This window comes from Hemicordylus capensis, chromosome 2 (genome assembly GCF_027244095.1).
Source record: "Hemicordylus capensis ecotype Gifberg chromosome 2, rHemCap1.1.pri, whole genome shotgun sequence".
NCBI lineage: Eukaryota > Metazoa > Chordata > Lepidosauria > Squamata > Cordylidae > Hemicordylus > Hemicordylus capensis.
Genome location: NC_069658.1, coordinates 223,679,992 through 223,698,597, shown reverse-complemented (window position 1 = coordinate 223,698,597; position 18,606 = coordinate 223,679,992). Strand labels below are relative to the sequence as shown.

General features: G+C 48.1%; 1 protein-coding gene across 1 annotated transcript in view; it reads left to right on the top strand.

Moving 5' to 3' along the window:
• Positions 1-18,192, top strand: part of SLC5A5 (solute carrier family 5 member 5) — a 47,970-nt gene extending 29,778 nt beyond the window's left edge. Inside the window, exons 9-15 of the mRNA XM_053293228.1 lie at positions 1,179-1,291; positions 5,886-5,956; positions 10,019-10,105; positions 11,039-11,244; positions 14,975-15,078; positions 16,342-16,445; positions 17,998-18,192. Of these exons, the coding sequence (XP_053149203.1) occupies positions 1,179-1,291; positions 5,886-5,956; positions 10,019-10,105; positions 11,039-11,244; positions 14,975-15,078; positions 16,342-16,445; positions 17,998-18,192 (880 nt within the window). The remainder of the gene's footprint in view (positions 1-1,178; positions 1,292-5,885; positions 5,957-10,018; positions 10,106-11,038; positions 11,245-14,974; positions 15,079-16,341; positions 16,446-17,997) is intronic.
• The last annotated feature ends 414 nt before the right edge of the window (positions 18,193-18,606 follow it).

The following is an 18,606-nucleotide window of genomic DNA, read 5'->3' as shown; positions in this document are numbered from 1 at the left end:
AAAGGATTTGGGCAGAGGGCTGATTTTTGGTGATTTGTTGACTTTTACGCATCTCTTTAAGGTTTTTCTCCATAGGGAATCATATAGGTTTCAGCAGCCCCATAACTGCACTTGGGAGGTGCTGGGGTGGCCCCTTTCTCTGCAATTTCGGTGGTAGCCACCACCCATTAGGCACTACCACCCCACCTCACTCTTTTGGCCCTGGGACCAATTTTTTTAAATCCAAATCAATTCAGATTCGGATTAATTCGGATCTGAATTGAATCTGGGGTGATTTGGATGGCTCAGATTCGGACCCAAAAACAAATTGGGACATTTCGATTCAGATCCAAATCGAAACACCAAAAATCCGAATTGCACACCCCTAGGAGATGCTACCAGAGACTGAACCTAGGACTATCTCCAGGAAGAGCAAGTGCCCCACCATATGAAGCTGCCTTCTACTGAGTCAGACCTTTAAACCATCTCGATCAGGACTTCTCTGCCTGGCAGCAGCTCTTGGGGGTTTCAGGCTCAGGGGCTTTTTCAGCTCTCCCTGGAGATTTTGCCAAGGTTTATATTTGGGGCCTTCTGCATACAAAGCAGGGTCCCTACCACTGAGCTACAACTCTATCCCCTAAAGAAGGATGTGGGGATGTACGAATTGATTCGACTATAATCTGGCTGATTCGAATGATTCATTTGAATTGAATCACCCCTAAAAGGGTAATTTGATTCAAATTCGAACAGAACAGGCCAGATTTGAATTTGAATTTATTTTAATCAATTCAATGACCATTGAGGGACATTTTGGTGCCTTTTTAAAAACCATTCAGGCACCCTGATTGGTTTTTAAAAGGTACCAAAATAGATAAAATAGATTCAGATTCAAATCGATTTGAATCATCCTGTTCTGGGCCAATCCTATTTGAATTCAAATCAAATTGGCCAGATTTGATTCGAATTTGAATTGAATCTGAAAATTCAATTCATGCACATCCCTAGAAAGACGTATATATTCTGGTAGCAATCTTTAGGGACAAAAGAGAGAACATACACAAGAGTTTCTACAGGAAAACATTGGTGCTGCTAAACAGTATCATCATCTGAAAGAAGATAGGTACGGCCTTTCCGGAATGGCCCCACAAATGTCTCCTCCTGCCAATACATTTCTAATCCTGGACCTCTTTGCTCTGCAGCACAGCATCCACCAGCATCAATGCCATGGCTGCGGTCACGGTGGAAGACCTCATCAAGCCTTACATGCCACGCTTGCCGCCACGGAAACTTACACTCATCTCCAAAGGGCTCTGTGAGTAGAGGAAGTGGGGCTCTTTTAAGGTTGGGAGTGGGGCTGGATTTGGGGAGACTGGGGGCAGAGAGAGCCTACAGATAGATAACGTCATATTTGGTAGCACCATAACAATTGTTCTCTGGGTGGCTCTCAGGTTTGCCACTTCCTAGGAAGACAGTTCAGCATCAAATGGGCTAGGATGGGATGCAGGTAGGGATGTGTGTTTCGTTTCGGATACAAAACGTTTTGTGCACAAAACAGGCCGTTTCGGCTGTTTTGTAGCCAAAACAAAACACCCAATTCTCAAAACAGAAAATTTTGTAGCCAAAACAAAACGTCCCTGTTTCGGATACAAAATGTTTTGTTGTTTCGGCTGTTTTGGAACTCCATTTTGCAAGCGCAAAAAGTCTTTCTCCTTCAGTCTCCATTTTGAGTTTTGACTTCTGTTTGAATTTTCAGCCCTTCCAGCCCGCAGATTGGAAAGCGAAAGCATGGGCTGATCTGCTGGCAATTGCCTCCTTATTCCTTTTAAGCAAATTTAAGGGTAAATTTTACCCTCATTGGCCAGTGGGGCAGTGTGCATTTCATTGTTGTTGTTTCACACTGTTGTGTGTAGATCAATTGCATTTTGGGTGGGTGGGGGGATGTGGATGTGCATGACCTTTGGAAATCTGCCTGACTTTTTCCAAAGCTCTGCTGTTGTTAATGTGTGATGCTGATGTTATTTGGGGTGGATTTGGGGCAGAAAGGGGGCTTTGGGGGCAGAAGAGTGGTTCAGGTGGTAGTGCCCCAATGGGTGCCTGCTGCCACCCAGATCCCAAAGGAATTGGGAAAAGGGCTGATTTTTAAAGAATTTCTGAAGTTGACATGTCTTTGGGGCAGAAAGGGGGCCTGAGGGGCAAAACAGTGGGTTGGGTGGCAGTGCCCCCAGGGGTGCCTGCCACAACCCAGATTCCAAAGGAATAGGGCAAAGGGCTGATTTCTTAGGAATTGTTGGAAGTTTACACTTCTTTAAGGTCCCCCCCCCCAGGAATAATGGAGGTTTCTGCAGACCCATAGCTCCACCTGGAGGGCACTGGGGTGGCCAGGAGTGAGTGGCGGTGTAGTGCACATAGGGTGCCAACTGCCCCCATGCATTGCTAACCCATGGGGTGCTGGGTTCTGTTGTTTCTGAAGTGTTCTGAGTGTAGATTCTCTGGTAGCATATGAGATTTTCAATGACAAACCATGAATCCACTCTCATATGCTACCAGAGAATCTGAATCTACACTCAAAACATCTCAGAGACAACAGAACCCAGTACCCCATGGGTTAGCAACCCATGGGGGTGGTTGGCACCCTATTTGTTCTACACCACCACTCGCTCTGGGGCACCCTGGTGCCCCCCAAGTGCAGTTATGGGGCAGGAATTATGGAGATCCATCATTCCCTATGGGGAAGAACTTTACAGACACGCAAACTCCATTACATCTTTAAAAATCAGCCTTCTGCCCAATTCCTTTGAAATAATTCTGGTAGCTTCCTTGCCCCCACTGGGCACTAACACCCACCCTACTCTGCTCTGGGCCACCCCTTTCCCCCCAACATGAAGCTATACTTTTGCTGAAACCTCCATTCTTCCCTAAGGGAAAAATCCTATACTTCAAAAATTCACCCAAACCCAGCCCTTTGCCCAATTCCTCTGAAATTTGGGTGGTAGTTTAAACCCCTTGGGCACTACCACCCCACCCTGGGGTTTTTCCCTGGGGGCCATTTTTTAAAATCCAAAACGTTTCAGATTCAGATTTTGCAATTTTGAACAAAGAACAAAATTGGGGTGTTTCGGATTGGCTGGTTTCAAACAAAGAACAAAACGGGCGTATTTCGGATTCGGGCCAAAAACAAAACAGAAAAACAAAACGCACAACCCTAGATGCAGGCGACATATGGCAAAAAAACCCCAAAGGTAAAAGCAATACTTACAGCTCTGGTATCCTTCTTTATTGTCATCTCACAGTGCAGAGTTAGTGTCCACTCTCCTTTATACAGAGGTTATAAAGTGTGCTTGTTTGTATACTAGGGATGTGCACGGAACCGGTTTGGAGGCCCTTTGGGGGGAAAGAATCCCTGTACAGCCTCCCTTCCTGCTCTCTCCCTTGATAGTGAGCTGGCTTCCTTATATAGAGAGCTCTGTATGAGAGACCAGTGTGAAACATTGGCTGGAGAGGGATGGACTATCCCCTCTCCACCCGGCATTGCCCCCCGCCCTGCATTGAATGTCAGTGATTGGGGTGTGCTTTGCACACATCAAGGAACACCCACTAGGCAGGGGAGCTGCTGATTGGACTTTGTCCCCCGGCCCCTGCCAAGCTCCCTACGCCCCTGCACCCCATCCTTCAGGAGTGTGCCCACAGTAGCGCCCCTCCTGGGAATACTTGGTCTGTCTCTTTCAGGTTTTAAAGGACTCTGCTCTCTCTCTCTCTTGCTGGCGTGTCTCCCCTCTTTCCCAAAGTCCACAGGCCCACAGTGGCTCACAAAGTCAAACAACCAAGGAACAAAATATACAATTAAAAGCACATTACAACAAAACAAAAGACTGGCATAAAACACAAACATATTTTTTAAAACTTCTTTAGAACCCTCTTAAAAGCCCTGGGGGAACAGAAAAGGCTTCCCCTGGCATCTGAAAGAATGGAGTGATGGTGCCAGGAGAGCCTCACTGAGAAGTATGGCAGAGGGGGGTTCTCAGATTTGGGTCCCCAGATGTCGTTGGACACCAAGAGCTGTAGCTCAGCTACATCTGGGGACCCAAGTTTGAGAAGCCTGGCTGAGCAGATGACAAGAGAGCACCAGGAAAACATGTGATGGCCCAGAATGGCCAATGCCACACGGAGAGAATCCAGTTTCCCCTGCTTTGCAAAGATGCCTCTTTTACATGGCCGTGTGGGGAGCTATATAGGTGTGTGTTTTGTTGTCAATTTAATGTTTGCAGTGTAAGAAATGCACATTGAGGCCATGAGATCTGCACCATGCATGTATTGTAACTATTCCCCAAACGCCGGGAAAGTAGTCCCCCTCCCCAATGCTGGTAATTAAAAGGAGGCCCCCTTAAAGTGGTAACTCTGTTATATTTAGCAGTGGGAGAGCAACTGTCCCTTAGTGGTTAGAGTGCTGGACTAGGACCGGGGAGACCCGAGTTCAAATCCCCATTCAGCCATGAAACTAGCTGGGTGACTCTGGGCCAGTCACTTCTCTCTCAGCCTAACCTACTTCACAGGGTTGTTGTGAAAGAGAAACTCAAGTATGTAGTACACCACTCTGGGCTCCTTGGAGGAAGAGCAGGATATAAAATGTAAAATAATAATAATAATAATGATAAAATAATAATAATAATAACCCTAGCACTTCAGGGGCTGTTGCTGGTGGGGCTATTCACATGATCTTGCAGGCAGGCGAGTGGGCAAAGGGGAAGGCAGGGTTCAACCTACCTCCCCCCCAGACAATCCCTCTTGATCCTTTCAGAGTGCAAGCCGCACACCCACATGACCTGCACTGCCAAGAGCAGCACGGAGCAACAAGGCTGGGACCCGTTTCCCTGGCCTCCGTGTATCCCACAAGGCACCGCGCGATGAGCACAGTGGCTTGGGGGATTCTCCCATCAGAGGGGCACTCTAGGAGCCCATCTCTGTGTCCATGGAATTGAGGAGATACAAATGTCCAGCAGCTGGGTTAAAGGAGTGCTTGCTCGCTTAACCTCGGTTAAGAGCTGGGCTTAGGAGTGGGGTTAGGCTGGGTGGGAGTGCTAGGACCCGTATGGATCCCAGCATTCCACACAAGCTACCTAGCCCAGGTTAGGATGCTCTAGCCTGGGCTAGGGGGGTTGTGAGAATAGCCACGGTGTCTATCTTGTGTTGTTACTGTTGTTATTGTGAGCCTAGTTGGGACAGGGAACCATGGTGTATTTATTATTTTCAAAGTTAACTGCTTTGACAGCTTTTGTTGAAAAGCAGTATGTAGTAGTAGTAGTAGCAGCAGCAGCAGCAGCAGCAGCAGCAGCAGCAGCAGTGTAAATGGTCGCGGGAAAATGACAGTACTGACTGAAAACAAAGAGACCCAAACATGTTGCTTGCCTTCTGCCTGAAGCAAGGAGGCCCAGTTCACACAGTCATTCAAATCTAGAGCCTAATTCAGATGTTATTGCAAAGAGATGCTATACTTGGGTACAGCAGCTCAAACAGGACCGGCAGTCCCGTCCCCACCCCGTCACTCACCTCCTCAATCCACCAGTCTTGCTTACAGTGGCACTCATCTGAAGAGGCGACTGGGGAGAGAGGGGGCTGGGGTGTGACTTGTGGCCCCATTTGAGAAGCTGAACCTGAGAACATCATCTCTTCACAAAAATGTTGGAATTAGGCTCAGGTTTAATGTGGCTTACCAACATTAGTGTGACTGTGTGAATGCACAGTGATTTATGGTCTGAGATGAAGCTGGAATTCCCACCTTGGTGTGGTTCATACAACCATGTTAATGTCAGTAACCCACATTAAACCTAGATTCAGACAGTTGTGTGAACCAGGCCAGAGTCTGATGGAGAGGAAATGTGTCCTATCTAACAAATAATTTCTTCTTCTAGCACTGATCTACGGCACATCATGTATCACGGTTGCGGCCTTGTCCTCATTACTCGGAGGTGGAGTGCTGCAGGTAATCCTCTTCCATGCTAGGGGCAGCAGCAAAGTAATCTGGACTGGAAGGCAGAAGGCGGGAGGGGAATCCCAGGTCTCAGCCTTACCGGACACAATTCCTAACCTGACTCTGACTCCACACTTGCTAGACCAGAGTGAATTTGTCCTTTTCCAGAGTGAATTTGTTCGTTCTTCATAAGAGCATGAATGCACGTGTGTGTGTGTTGTGTGTGTGTGTATAAAACATGATCTGTCTTTGCAGCTGTTAAAAGAATCTTCTGGTGGTCCAAACCTTGTTCAGTTTTAATAAGGTTTTAAATGTTCAGATATGTTTTTCACCACCTGATGTGGTGATGGCCAGTAGTTTGGATGGCTTTAAGAGGGGTTTAGATAAATTTATGGAGGACAATGGCTACCAGTCTGAGGGTTATATGCCACCACTAGCCTCCAAGGCAGGATGCCTCTAAATACCAGTTGCAGGAGAGTAACAGCAGGAGAGAGGGTCTGCCCTCACCTCTTGCCTGAGGGCTCCCCAGCGGCCTCTGGTGGGCCACTGTGTGAAACAAGATGCTGGACTAGATGGGCCTTGGGCCTGATCTATCAGGGCCGTTCTTATGTTTTAATGTTAGTAACTGGCATCCACTAACTTACTGAATGTTACTACTCAAGAGTTACTCTAAAGGACTACTTAATTTAAATAGGACTACTACTCAGGAGTAATTAAGTCTGGCTATCAGTCAGTAGGGCTGTTTTCACGATACTCACTAGGTTAGGAGATGTATCCTATCAAAATTCAGGAAATGTGTGCACTCCCATTTTGTGATAATCTGTGAGTAAAAAACAAGGTAGGAGACGGGGAACGTGATCATCTGCTAGCCTCCCGCTGGGTACGAGGTCTTTCCCTCCTACCTCATTAAACAGCTGGTTCCGCTGCTTGGTAGGAGAGAGCCCGTCTACCCACCACAAGCCTTACACATGATCACTTCCTCCCCTTCCTACTTTGCTTTTAACTCACAGACCATCACAAAATGGGAGCGCACACAGCTCCTGATCTTGAGGAGGATGTTTGTTGTACCCTATTGAGGATCGTGATAACAGTTCTAGTGCCTTATTTAAGTGATTGGGCTGGTGTGCAATGGGCTTGTTCTGGCAACCATATGGGGGTGGGCTGGAGGGAAGGCACGCTCTTACCTTTTGAATCCCAGGCAACCAGGGCTTCCTTTGGGCTCTGCAGCTCATCTACCCATGCAAACGCTGCAGCGACATTCTCTATTGCTGAAATTGAGAGCTGAAGCCTCCACATTTACCACAATGCTCTGCAGGAAAAGTGGGGAAGTAGCCCTCAATACTGCAGCAGCTCTCCTCTCCCTGGCCCTGCAAGCCACAGGACTCTGTGGTAAACATGGCCGCTGGCTCCCTGGGAGCAATTGAAAACTACTCAGCAGCTCATAACCCCACCCCCCGCCCTGCCTCCAAAAAGTTAGGATGGGCTCCTTTTCCCTCCTGCCTCACTTTTAACTTGAATAGCATTGATGTACCATCCCAAATGTGGTTCTTTTCTGGGTCAGCGAGCCAAAGACTTCACTAGATGAGAAAGGTTTAAAAAGGCTTTTTAAAATTTGCTCCATGGTAAGCAAAGGTTCTGGCCAGCTTGTGCTCAAACTCCAGAACGCCTGCTCTGTGACGCGGCAGCGTATTTATACAGCGAAGATAAGAAATAAGATCGTTTCTCAAGAAAAGATGAGCTCAGTCTCCCAACAGAGTAGATAAGACAGAAGAAATAGCTTTCCTATCCCCCTCAGCCCCCACCCCCCATCTTCACAGTCAGTATTCCTCCACTAACCATCTTAAGCGTATGCCTAAGCCTTATTATGCTTGTTCCCTGCTTGCATGGCCATTACAGCAAAGAGAGAGAACAGCTCCTGATAAAATAATACTCCACAGCCCCGCCCCACTCTTTGTGTGCTACATACATGATCCTAAAAGCAAATGGCGTCACTGTGGTTCAGGCTATACATCAGCGTATCTGGGCTTCTGGGGTTCAGAGCTGCTGGACTGGGAGCCCTTCCAGTTCCCTAGATGTCCACAGATTCCTGGGTTAACCCCTTCTTACTCTGTGGTCATGAGAACAGGTTCAATTGCAACTAAGCTGCTAAACACTGGAAATCAGTTTCAAACAAATTTGGAATCTTGATTCATGATGGACCGGGTCTCACGATCCGTGAGACCCATTTTTGGGAAGTTAGCGGGAAGAGCGGGCTAAGCGGGGAGGGAGCCCTGGCGGCCAGATCAGCCGCGCACACGATGGTCGGCTCCGAGACGGAGCCGGCGGGGGCTGGGGAGCTCGGGGGCTGCATGGCCCCCGGAAGCCCCAGTATGCCCTGCGTGAGCTTCCTGGACAGGAGTCTACTCGCAAGTAGCCACGGCACTGTGGCTACTCACGAGCAGATAGCCCGGGTTTGCGGAGCGCTTGCTCCGCAAGCCCGGGCTAAGGGGAGGGTTACCGGAGCGGGTTAGCCGCTCCAGAACCGCCGGGCTCGGCTGCAAGCCCGGTGGTTCTTACGATCACAAAAATCGGGCTAGGATTTTCTTAAGAATAGCCCTGATAAGTGATAATCAGAAATCAGAACCTAACTGAATATGAACTGTAAGTGCTATTTCTTGGATAGATGGATTCCCTTTCTAAAACTTCATACAGTCCAGAATGGATAACATCTCTCTATATAATTCTCCTGGGTGTGCCCAGGGAAAATGCGTCCCGGCAGCCCAGCTGATCGGCTGGCTGGTGGAGGTGCCTGATTGGCTAAGGCACACCCAGGAGAATTGGCTGGCCGGGTGGCCGCTGAGGCAAGGTGGCGGCCATGCGTGGTGGCAGTAGTAGGCCAGGCTGCGACCCGCGGCGGCAGTAGTGGGCCAGGCCACGGCGGCGGGCCAAGCCGGCAGTGGGTGGCAGGAGAATTGCCTGGCTGGGCGGCGGCGGGCACGAATGCCAGGCGGCGGCAGGCCTGGCCACGGTGGCGGCACTCGGCCAGGCTGGAGACTGGGGCGGGGGGAGAGAGGCAGCGGATCCGGCCCAGTGCGGAGGCAAGGCGAGGAGGCAGCGGCGGCCCGGCCGGAGACTGGGGCAATGGGGAGAGAGGTTGCTGGCCCCAAAAAACGCACAGATGCTCTGTGAGGGGGCTGGCTTGTCTGTCTTTATTCTGTGGAGAGGATAGGAGAAATTGGTTATTGAAACCTTTTTGATATTAACTATGTGCTGAACCTTATGTGTGTTTAGGCAAGTATACTTATTTACATATTTGTGTGTGTGTGTGTGTGTGTTTGTGTGTGTATGTTGAATAATTTATCTTGTTTTAGTGGGATATTGTAATAGTCATTTAAATTGGAAAATGAAGGAAAGATTGGTTTTTAAAAATAAGTCAAGTTCTGAATCCCAAGTTAGATTTGCATGTTTGTTTTTGCTAACCTGTACTGGACTTGCCCCCCAAATTATGGAATTCAGGGGGACGTCTAGGCAAGCTTAAGGACTGCCTTCTCCCATAAGACCCTACCTAGGTCTTAAGCTTTGTCTCTTTCTCTGGCCCATCCTTAACAGAAATTGTATTGGTGGATGTCAAAGACAGGGTCTTCTCGGTGGGAGCTTCACAACTGTGAATTCCCTTCCCAGGGAGGTCCAACTGCTTCCCTCTCTATCGATAGCATTATATACGAATTGTCTATAGACAGCATTATATACAAATCTGTAACCAATTCTGTCAAAGTTTTTTTGAATATTTTCTGTTACCTTTGAAGCCTAATCATGACATATAAGTCTTAGATGACAGTCTTGTGCATTTCTTTGTGGACTTTATGATTGGACTCTAAGGAGGTTGATGCTTTAATAGCAGGGGCTGCATTTCCACCAAGTTATTTTCTTTTTCATAAATTGTAATTTTAGAATTGTACATAAAAATGAGAGACTCTGGAAGCTGATGCTTGGTTAGCTAGGACTCAGTCAATGCTGCCATCTATTAAACACCGTCGTCTGTTCATTTCTTTCTCTTCCTTGTCCGTCTGTGTGAACTTTTCTGTTTCTTCCTAGGGTTCCTTCACTGTCATGGGTGTTATCAGTGGGCCCCTTCTGGGAGCATTCATCTTGGGGATGTTCATACCTGCTTGCAACACAGTGGTAAGTCACTCCATCCAGGAACATAGGAAACTGCCTTATATTGAGTCAGCTCATTGGTCCATCTAGCTCAGTATTGACTATTCCGACTGGCATTGGCTCTCCAAGATTTCAGGCAGGAGCCTTTTCCAGCCCTATCAGGCCCACTGAGCTATGGTCCCACCCTCTGCTATGGCCCCATCTCCAATGCTCTACTCTTGTGTTGTGAACCCTCCACACCAGGGCTGCTCAACTTCAGCCTTCCTGCAGATGTTGGCTTACAATTCCCAGAATCCCTGGCTATGGGCCACTGTGGCTGGGGATTATGGGAGTTGTAGTCCAAAAACAGCTGGGGGGGGAGCGTAAGTTGAGCAGGCCTGCTCCACACCCTTTGAACATAGGCAGCTGCCTTCTACTTCCTCATACTCATAGGAACATAGGAAGCTTTCTTCTACAGAGTCGTACCCTTGGTCCATGTAGCTCAGTATTGTCTACTGGCAACAGCTCTTTAGGATCTAAGGGTCAGGGGTGTTTCGCAGCCCCACCTGGAGATGCTGCTAGGAACTGAGCCCAGGCCTTCTGCATGCAAAGCAGATTGCTGTGCCGCTGTGCTATGGCCCCATCCACTGGATGCTCCACCCTTGTGCTATGGTCCCTCCCCACTCTATGAACACAGGCAGCTGTTTTCTACCAGATCAGACTCTTCGGAACAAAGGGATCTGCCTTATGCTGAGTCAGACCCTTGGTCCCTCTAAACTCAGGATTGTCTGCACTGACTGGCAGAGGTTCTCCAAGGTTTCAGGCAGGAGTCTCTGCCTGTCCTACCTGGAGATGCTGCCAGGAATTGAACCTGGGGCCTTCTGCATGCAAAGCAGATGCTCCACCACAGAGCTAGGGTCCTATTCCCAATCCATCCGTTCCATTCAGTGTGTATCTCTGCCCCTTGATCCATTCCAGGGTGTGTTCTGTGGCCTTGGGGTCGGAGTTGCCCTCTCCTTCTGGATAGCCGTGGGAGGCACCATATACCCACCCAGTGATGCCACCATGGGTGTGCTCCCATCCTATGGAAACTTCTGCCCCCTCTACAACGCCTCTGCAGGAGCCAATAGCACCATTGTGTTTGGGCCGTTGCCCCCGCAGAACTTCTCAGAACTCCCAGAGAGGTAAGAGTGGAGAAAAAGATAGAGACAATGAGGGAAAGTAAACTGGACATGAAGAGAAAGTAAGAGACTGAAGGTGCCCTCTTGCCCTCATGTCTGCATCCTCACCACTGGTAGAAGTCCCAAGATTAGGCTGTTCTTTTCCTCAGGGGTGTCTTTTGGACCCTTGATGTGCTCAGTAAAATGCTAAAGGACTCTTTTTGTTGTTAGGAACACAGGAAGCTGCCATATACTGAGTCAGACCACTGGTCCATCTAGCTCAGTATTGTCTACCCAGACTGGCAGTGGCTTCTCCAAGGTTGCAGGCAGGAATCTCTCTCAGCCCTATCTCAGAGAAGCCAGGGAGGGAACTTGGAACCTAGATGCTCTTCCAGGAGCGGCTCCATCCCCTGAGGGGAATATCTGACAGTGCTCACACATCAAGTCTCCCGTTCATATGCAACCAGGGCAGACCCTGCATAGTCAAAGGAACAAGTCATGCTTGCTTCCACTCCTCTCAGAAGCTCCTCTCAGTCACAAACTGACATAAAGGGAGTAGAGGAAGAAGAACAGGGTTTGTCAGCAGAAATAGGATGACTCACCAGGCTCTGAGAGAAGAAGGAAGTGCATGAAACTGAGAGAGAAAGATAAGGACTGTGGTGGTGGGGGGCAGGGTTGGGAAAGAAATACTAGTCCCGGGGGGGGGGCAGGCTGAAGCACTCTAGCTGTTGTCAGACTGTAAATCCCATCATCCCCAGCCACTTGTGACTGTGGATGATAGGAGCTGTAGTCCACCTACAGCTGGAGAACCTCAGCTGATAGGGTTGTGTGTTATGTTTTTTTTCTGTTTCGTTTTTGGCCCGAATCCGAAACACCCCCATTTTGTTCTTTGTTCGAAATCAGCCAATCCGAAACACCCCAATTTTGTTCTTTGTTTGAAATTGCAAAATCCGAATCCGAAACATTTTGGAATTTAAAAAATGGTCCCGGGGGGGATGACTAGTGGGTGGGGATGGTAGTGCCCAATGGGTGGAAACTACCACCCAAATTTCAGAGGAATTGGGCAAAGGGCTGATTTTTGGTGAATTTTTGAAGTATATGATTTTTCCCATAGGGAAGAGTAGGAGTAGGGTGGGTGGTAGTGCCCAGTGGGGGCAAGGAAGCTGACACAATTATTTCAAAGGAATTGGGCAGAGGGCTGATTTTTAAAGATGTAATGGAGTTTACGCGTCTGTAAAGTTCTTCCCAATAGGGAAAGATGGGCCTCCATAATTCCTGCCCCATAACTGCACTTGGGGGGCACCAGGGTGCCCCAGAGCGAGTGGTGGTGTAGACCACATAGGGTGCCAACCACCCCCATGGGTTGCTAACCCATGGGGTACTGGGTTCTGTTGTTTCTGAGATGTTTTGAGTGTAGATTCAGATACTCTGGTAGCATATGAGAGTGGATTCATGGTTCGTCATTGAAAATCTCATATGCTACCAGAGAATCTGCACTCAGAACACCTCAGAAACAACAGAACCCAGCACCCCATGGGTTAGCAAACCATGGGGGCGGTTGGCACACTGTGTGCACTACACTACCACTCACTCCCGGCCACCCCAGCGCCCTCCAGGTGGAGTTATGGGTCTGCAGAAACCTCCATTATTCCCTGGGGGGGGGGGAACCTTAAAGAAGTGTAAACTTCCAACAATTCCTAAGAAATCAGCCCTTTGCCCTATTCCTTTGGAATCTGGGTTGTGGCAGGCACCCCTGGGGGGACTGCCACTGAACCCACTGTTTTGCCCCTCAGGCCCCCTTTCTGCCCCGAATCTGCCCCAAGACATGCCAACTTCAGAAATTCTTTAAATATCAGCCTTTTCCCCAATTCCTTTGGAAACTGGGTGGCAGCAGGCACCCATTGGGGCACTACTACCTGAACCACACTTCTGCTCCCAAAGCCCCCTTTCTGCCCCAAATCCACCCCAAATAACATCAACATCACACATCAACAACAGCAAAGCTTTGGAAAAAATCAGGCAGATTTCCAAAGGTCATGCACATCCTCATCCGCCCCCCGCCCAAAATGCAATTGATCTACACTCAACAGTGTGAAACAACAACAATGAAATGCACACTGCCCCACTAGCCAATGAGGGTAAAATTTACCCTTAAATTTGCTTAAAAGGAATAAGGAAGCAATTGCCAGCAGATCAGCCCATGCTTTCTCTGGCCAATCTGCGGGCTGGAAGGGCTGGAAATTCAAACAGATGTCAAAACTCAAAATGGAGACTGAAGGAGAAAGACTTTTTGTGATCGCAAAATGGAGTTCCAAAACAGCTGAAACAACAAAACGTTTTGTATCCGAAACAGGGACGTTTTGTTTTGGCTACAAAATTTTCTGTTTTGAGCATTGGGTGTTTTGTTTTGGCTACAAAACAGCTGAAATGGCCTGTTTTGTGCACAAAACGTTTTGTATCCGAAACGAAACGCACATCCCTATCAGCCGAGTCAGCCCCACACTAGTGGGGAAGGACAGCAGTGACAGCAATAGCAAGACCTGAGAAGTGTGTGGTGGGTGAAGGGACTCTAGCCTTGGAGCAGATTATGGGAGAGATTCTAGGGAAAGAGAGAGAAGCAGGCATCTTGGTGGCCATCCCCAAAGCCACCTCCTGGATGATAAAGTTTTTGAAGTTGTGACAGCCACTGGAGATGGCTGGTAAGACAGCTGCCTTGAAAGTGTCATGTACAGTGGGTATAGGAAAGAATCACCCCCTTTGATAGGCCTTAAATTCTGGTTCCCTTACATCCTGAAATGAAAACACAAAGAAAATTCCCTTCACCAGCTGTACTTATCCAATGCAACCTATAACATCCAACTGAAAAACATCACAATTACAGTCCAGAAAAAGTGTCAGAAATAAAAAACAAGAATTACTGAGATTGAAAAAGGATCACCCCCCCAATGTCAATATTTTGTTGAACCACCTTTTGCTTTAATAACAGCCTTGAGTCTGTTGGGATACTTCTCTATCAACCTTGCACATCTAGATGGAGCAATATTTGCCCACTCCTCCATACAGAACTGTTCAAGTTCGGTCACATTGGATGGTAGGTGTTGGAGGGCCGACCGGATCCAGTTTGGAGGGCCGACCGGATCCAGGGAGGATAGCAGTCCACCAACACCTACCATCCAATGTGACACTTTTCTCTCTCAGCCTAACCAACCTCACAGGGTTATTTTGAGGAGAAACATAACTCTGGGCTCCTTGGCGGAAGAGCAGGATAGAAATGTGCAAATAAATAAATTTGGGTGGCTTTTGGTGAGGTGAAAAGATGGATGCACCATCATTTCCCATGTGTCTCATGGAGGCCCCCATTTATATTGTTTTGTTTGATTATTTATTTAAGATATTTCTATAAAGGAAAAGGAAAGGGTGTGCCGTTGAGTCAGTGTTGACTCCTGGCAACCACAGAGCCCTGTGGTTGTCTTTGGTAGAATACATGTTTACCATTGCCATCTCCTGCACAGTGTGAGATGATGCCTTTCAGCACCTTCCTATATCACTGCTACCTGACATAGGGGTTCCCCGTATTCTGGGAAACACACCAGCGAGGATTCAAACCCCCAGCCTCCTGCTCTCCAGGCAGGTTGCTTCCCCGCTGCGCCATTTGGTGGCTCAACATAGTTATATACCACCCAAAATCTATGTCTCTTACGATTCTTTTGGCAAGTCATTTCCTGTGTGCCTTATGAAGCTGCCTCCTTTGCAGACCTGCCATTGCGGAAGACTTCTATGCGATTTCTTATCTCTATTACGGTGCCTTGGGAACACTGACCACGGTTATCATCGGGGTCCTGGCGAGCTGCCTGAAAGGTAACTGGGGCTAGGGAATGGCTCAAGGGTTACTGTGTTGCTTTGCGTGTTAAAACTGGCCAGTCCCATTAATCTGCCTGCAAAACATGGGTCCGCACAGCAGTTTCATATCCCCCCAAGAGGGTTTTTTCTCCGTCTCATGGCCTACTTCCTTTCAAGGTCCCACCTCCAGTCCTTGCATCCCTAGTTAAGGGGAACAGACAAGGAAGGACCCATCTCTGCTGGAGACCTTGAAAAACATCTGGCAGGGTCTGACTGAGCGGAAAGCAGCTTCATCCATAACATGGAGGGCCGTCAGTTTTGGAAAAACAAGCTCAAGTGGAGACAGGGCATCATTAGATGATGATTCTGAGCCCTGAATCTCACCAGCCACTTCTTTCTTGAACTGGGGGCAGGCGATCTTGGGAGGAGAGCTGGTCTTGTGGTCGGGAACATGCATCACCCCTTTGCTGAACAGGGTCTGCCCAGGTGTGCATTTGAATGGGAGACGGCATGTGAGCACTGTAAGATGGATGGGGATGCCCTGGGAAGAGCACCTGCATGCTTGCATGCAGAAGCTCCCAAGTTCCCTCCCTGGCATCTCCAAGATAGGGCTGAGAGAGGTTCCTGCCTGTAACAGGATCGCTGGTCTTGTGGTAGCAAGCATGACTTGTCCCCATAGCTAAGCAGGGTCTGCCCTGGTTGCATATTAATGGGGGACTTGATGTGTGAGCACTGCAAGATATTCCCCTCAAGGGATGGAGCAGTCACTCTGGGAAGAGCAGAAGGTTTCATGTTCCCTCCCTGGCTTCTCCAAGATAGGGCTGAGAGAGATTCCTGCCTCCAACCTTGGAGAAGCCGCTGTCAGTCTGTGAAGACAATACTGAGCTAGATAGACCTATGGTCTGACTCAGTATATGGCAGGTTTCTATGTTCCTAACCTTGAAGAAGCCACTGCCAGTCTATGTAGACATTATTGAGCTAAATGGGCCAATGGTCGGGCTCAGCATAAGGCAGCTTCATATGTTCCTACGATCAGCATTTGGCTCGTCCAGGTTCTCTTAGGGAGGAGTCAAATGTAATCATTCAGTTGGCAGGATTGAGTTTAATTATCAAAAGGGGGCTGTGGGCTGGAGTCCAGATCTTCTGAGTACTTAGCTATGCCCCTGAGTGGAGAAGAGGAGGAAGAGAAGCTTCCTGGAGAGGGGCAGCCCAAAATTTAGCAAGCTGGGGATTTGTGAAAAGTATAAACTTGCTCCCTCATTTTTTTGTGGTTTATTTCAGGTCCTGCTAAAAGGAGTGGAAAGCAACCAGGCGTGCTGTGGTGGGACGTCATGAAGCAGACCTCCTTGGTCGCCCCAGAGGATGCACAGAAACCTTTCAGCAAGGTGAGCAGAGTCAAAAGGGGACTGTGGGCACTCTGATAATTTGGGAGTGGATTGGTAATGGTTAGCACATTCAGATTTAGCACCAGTTGTCGTCACTAGATTTACCTGTATTCAGTTTAATGCTCAGTGGAATCTTGATTTTAAAATCACAACCTGTGTGTAAAAGGGTTTTCTAACTGCCCCAGGAATTGAGGAGGGTTAAAATGGGATTGTGGAGTTGCAGACACTAGCCAGTTGGTGCTGTACACAGCAGGCTTCTGTTGAAAAGTTGCAGAATGGGCTTTCCTGGAACTCAGCTCTAGGAAGCAAGAGGCACATCTGACCAGAGCATGGTGAGTGTTGTTTCTGGTTTGCAGTGACTTTGTACTTTACTTTTGAGCTAAATTCTAGAGCAGCAATGTTTCTTTAATCAATAATCATTAGATTAATTGATCAAACCACCTTTGAGCTTAATAGGAGCCCTAGTTAATCTTGCCATATTTTAAATTTTACTTTCAAAAACTACCAGTGACGGACAGCATTTTAAAAGAGGCATTCTCCACTTCTCCTGTGTCTCTTCTAGGATGGTGCTTTTTGTGACATATACACGATTCACTCTGCAGTGCTAGTGGCTGGCAGGTGCTACCCTAGAAGAGGCACACCCCATTCTCAGTCATACAAAAGAGGGAATGCCTCTTTTAAGATGGCACCTGCCATGAGACATGCATTCATCATCATGCAGGACTAGTGGATGAGAGCTTTCACCTTAGAAGAGGCATTCCCTCACATGGAAGAATGCCTCTTCTAAGATGGTGTCTGGTATTCATTCATTCATTCATTCATTCATTCATTAAACTTCTATACCACCCAAACTTTCGTCTCTGGGCGGTTAACTTAAAAACAATTAAAACAATCAAAACATAAAACAATTTGACACACATGTGCCAAATCAAGCTTATTAATCCAAGGAACAGACCTAAATAACAGTGCTATGTTCCATAATATTGTGAAACAATAAACATTAACTTACAAAAATGGCTATATGCCACTGAGCAGGCAAGATACAGGAGAACTGGATATACACCAAGCGACACAGAATGATTTCATTTGATCATGTAATGATCTTGGGAGGAGAGCTGGTCTATGGGAGGAGAGCTGGTCTTGTTGTAGTGAGCATGAATTGTCCCCTTTCCTAAGCAGGACCTGCCCTGATTTGCATTTGAATGGGAGACTACATGTGTGAGCACTGTGAGACATTCCCCTTAGGAGATAGGGTTGCTCTGGGAAGAGCACTTGCATGCATAAGGTTCCCAGTTTCCTCCCTGGCATCTCCAGATAAGATTGGGAGATATTCCTACCTGTAACTTTAGAGAAGTTGCTGCTAATCTGGGTAGACAATTCTGAGGTAGATGGACCTATGGCTGTCTCAGTATATGGCAGCTTCCTATGTTCCTGTGATCCATGGGTACCAGCTAAATACAAAGAAAGTGTGGGTTGTTTTTTTTGCTCCAGATTGCTTGGGCAGTCTTTTGTGTGCCTGTGAATGTCCTGCACTTTTCTCATTTCTGCACAGGTTGCTTTGACCTCTCCCGGCCTGCAAAAGGAAGCCTTCAGTTCAACTCCCCTGGAGTCTGAGTTTGCAGCTGAGGGCAACGTCCTGTCAGCCAAGGAGGCGGCTGCCTTATCGAAGGGCTCTGAGGAGTCTCTCTGTCAGTGCCCCTCTCGTGACCCCAGCTGTTTCCACCTGCTCAGAGAGACTGACATCTAAGAGGCTCGGGAGCTCCCTCCTCAGCAGCTCTGTGTGGGGACCGGCCTCGTTTTGGCAAGAGAGGCTCACAGGGGTGCATGTTAAGCCAGATCAAGCTGCAGCCTTGGAAGAAGTTTGTGGGGAGTTTTTAGTCACCCACCAACATTTGGTGAAGCTGCACCACAGAGCCCCCTTCTGTTTGTCCCTTCTGACAATCCATCCAGCTGCTATAGCCCAGGACCCAGATTCTCTCCTTTGACACCTGGGGAGGAGAGAGTTTGACAAGTGGTAGACAACCAGGAGACGAAACCATTGCAAACCAGAGAGAAGCACCAAACTGCAAGGCTTGGACCAGCACAGCACGCAGACGAATACGACGAAGAACCAAAGTTCTCAAAGTGGTTGACATCGATATAAATAAAAAAATAAAAGGGC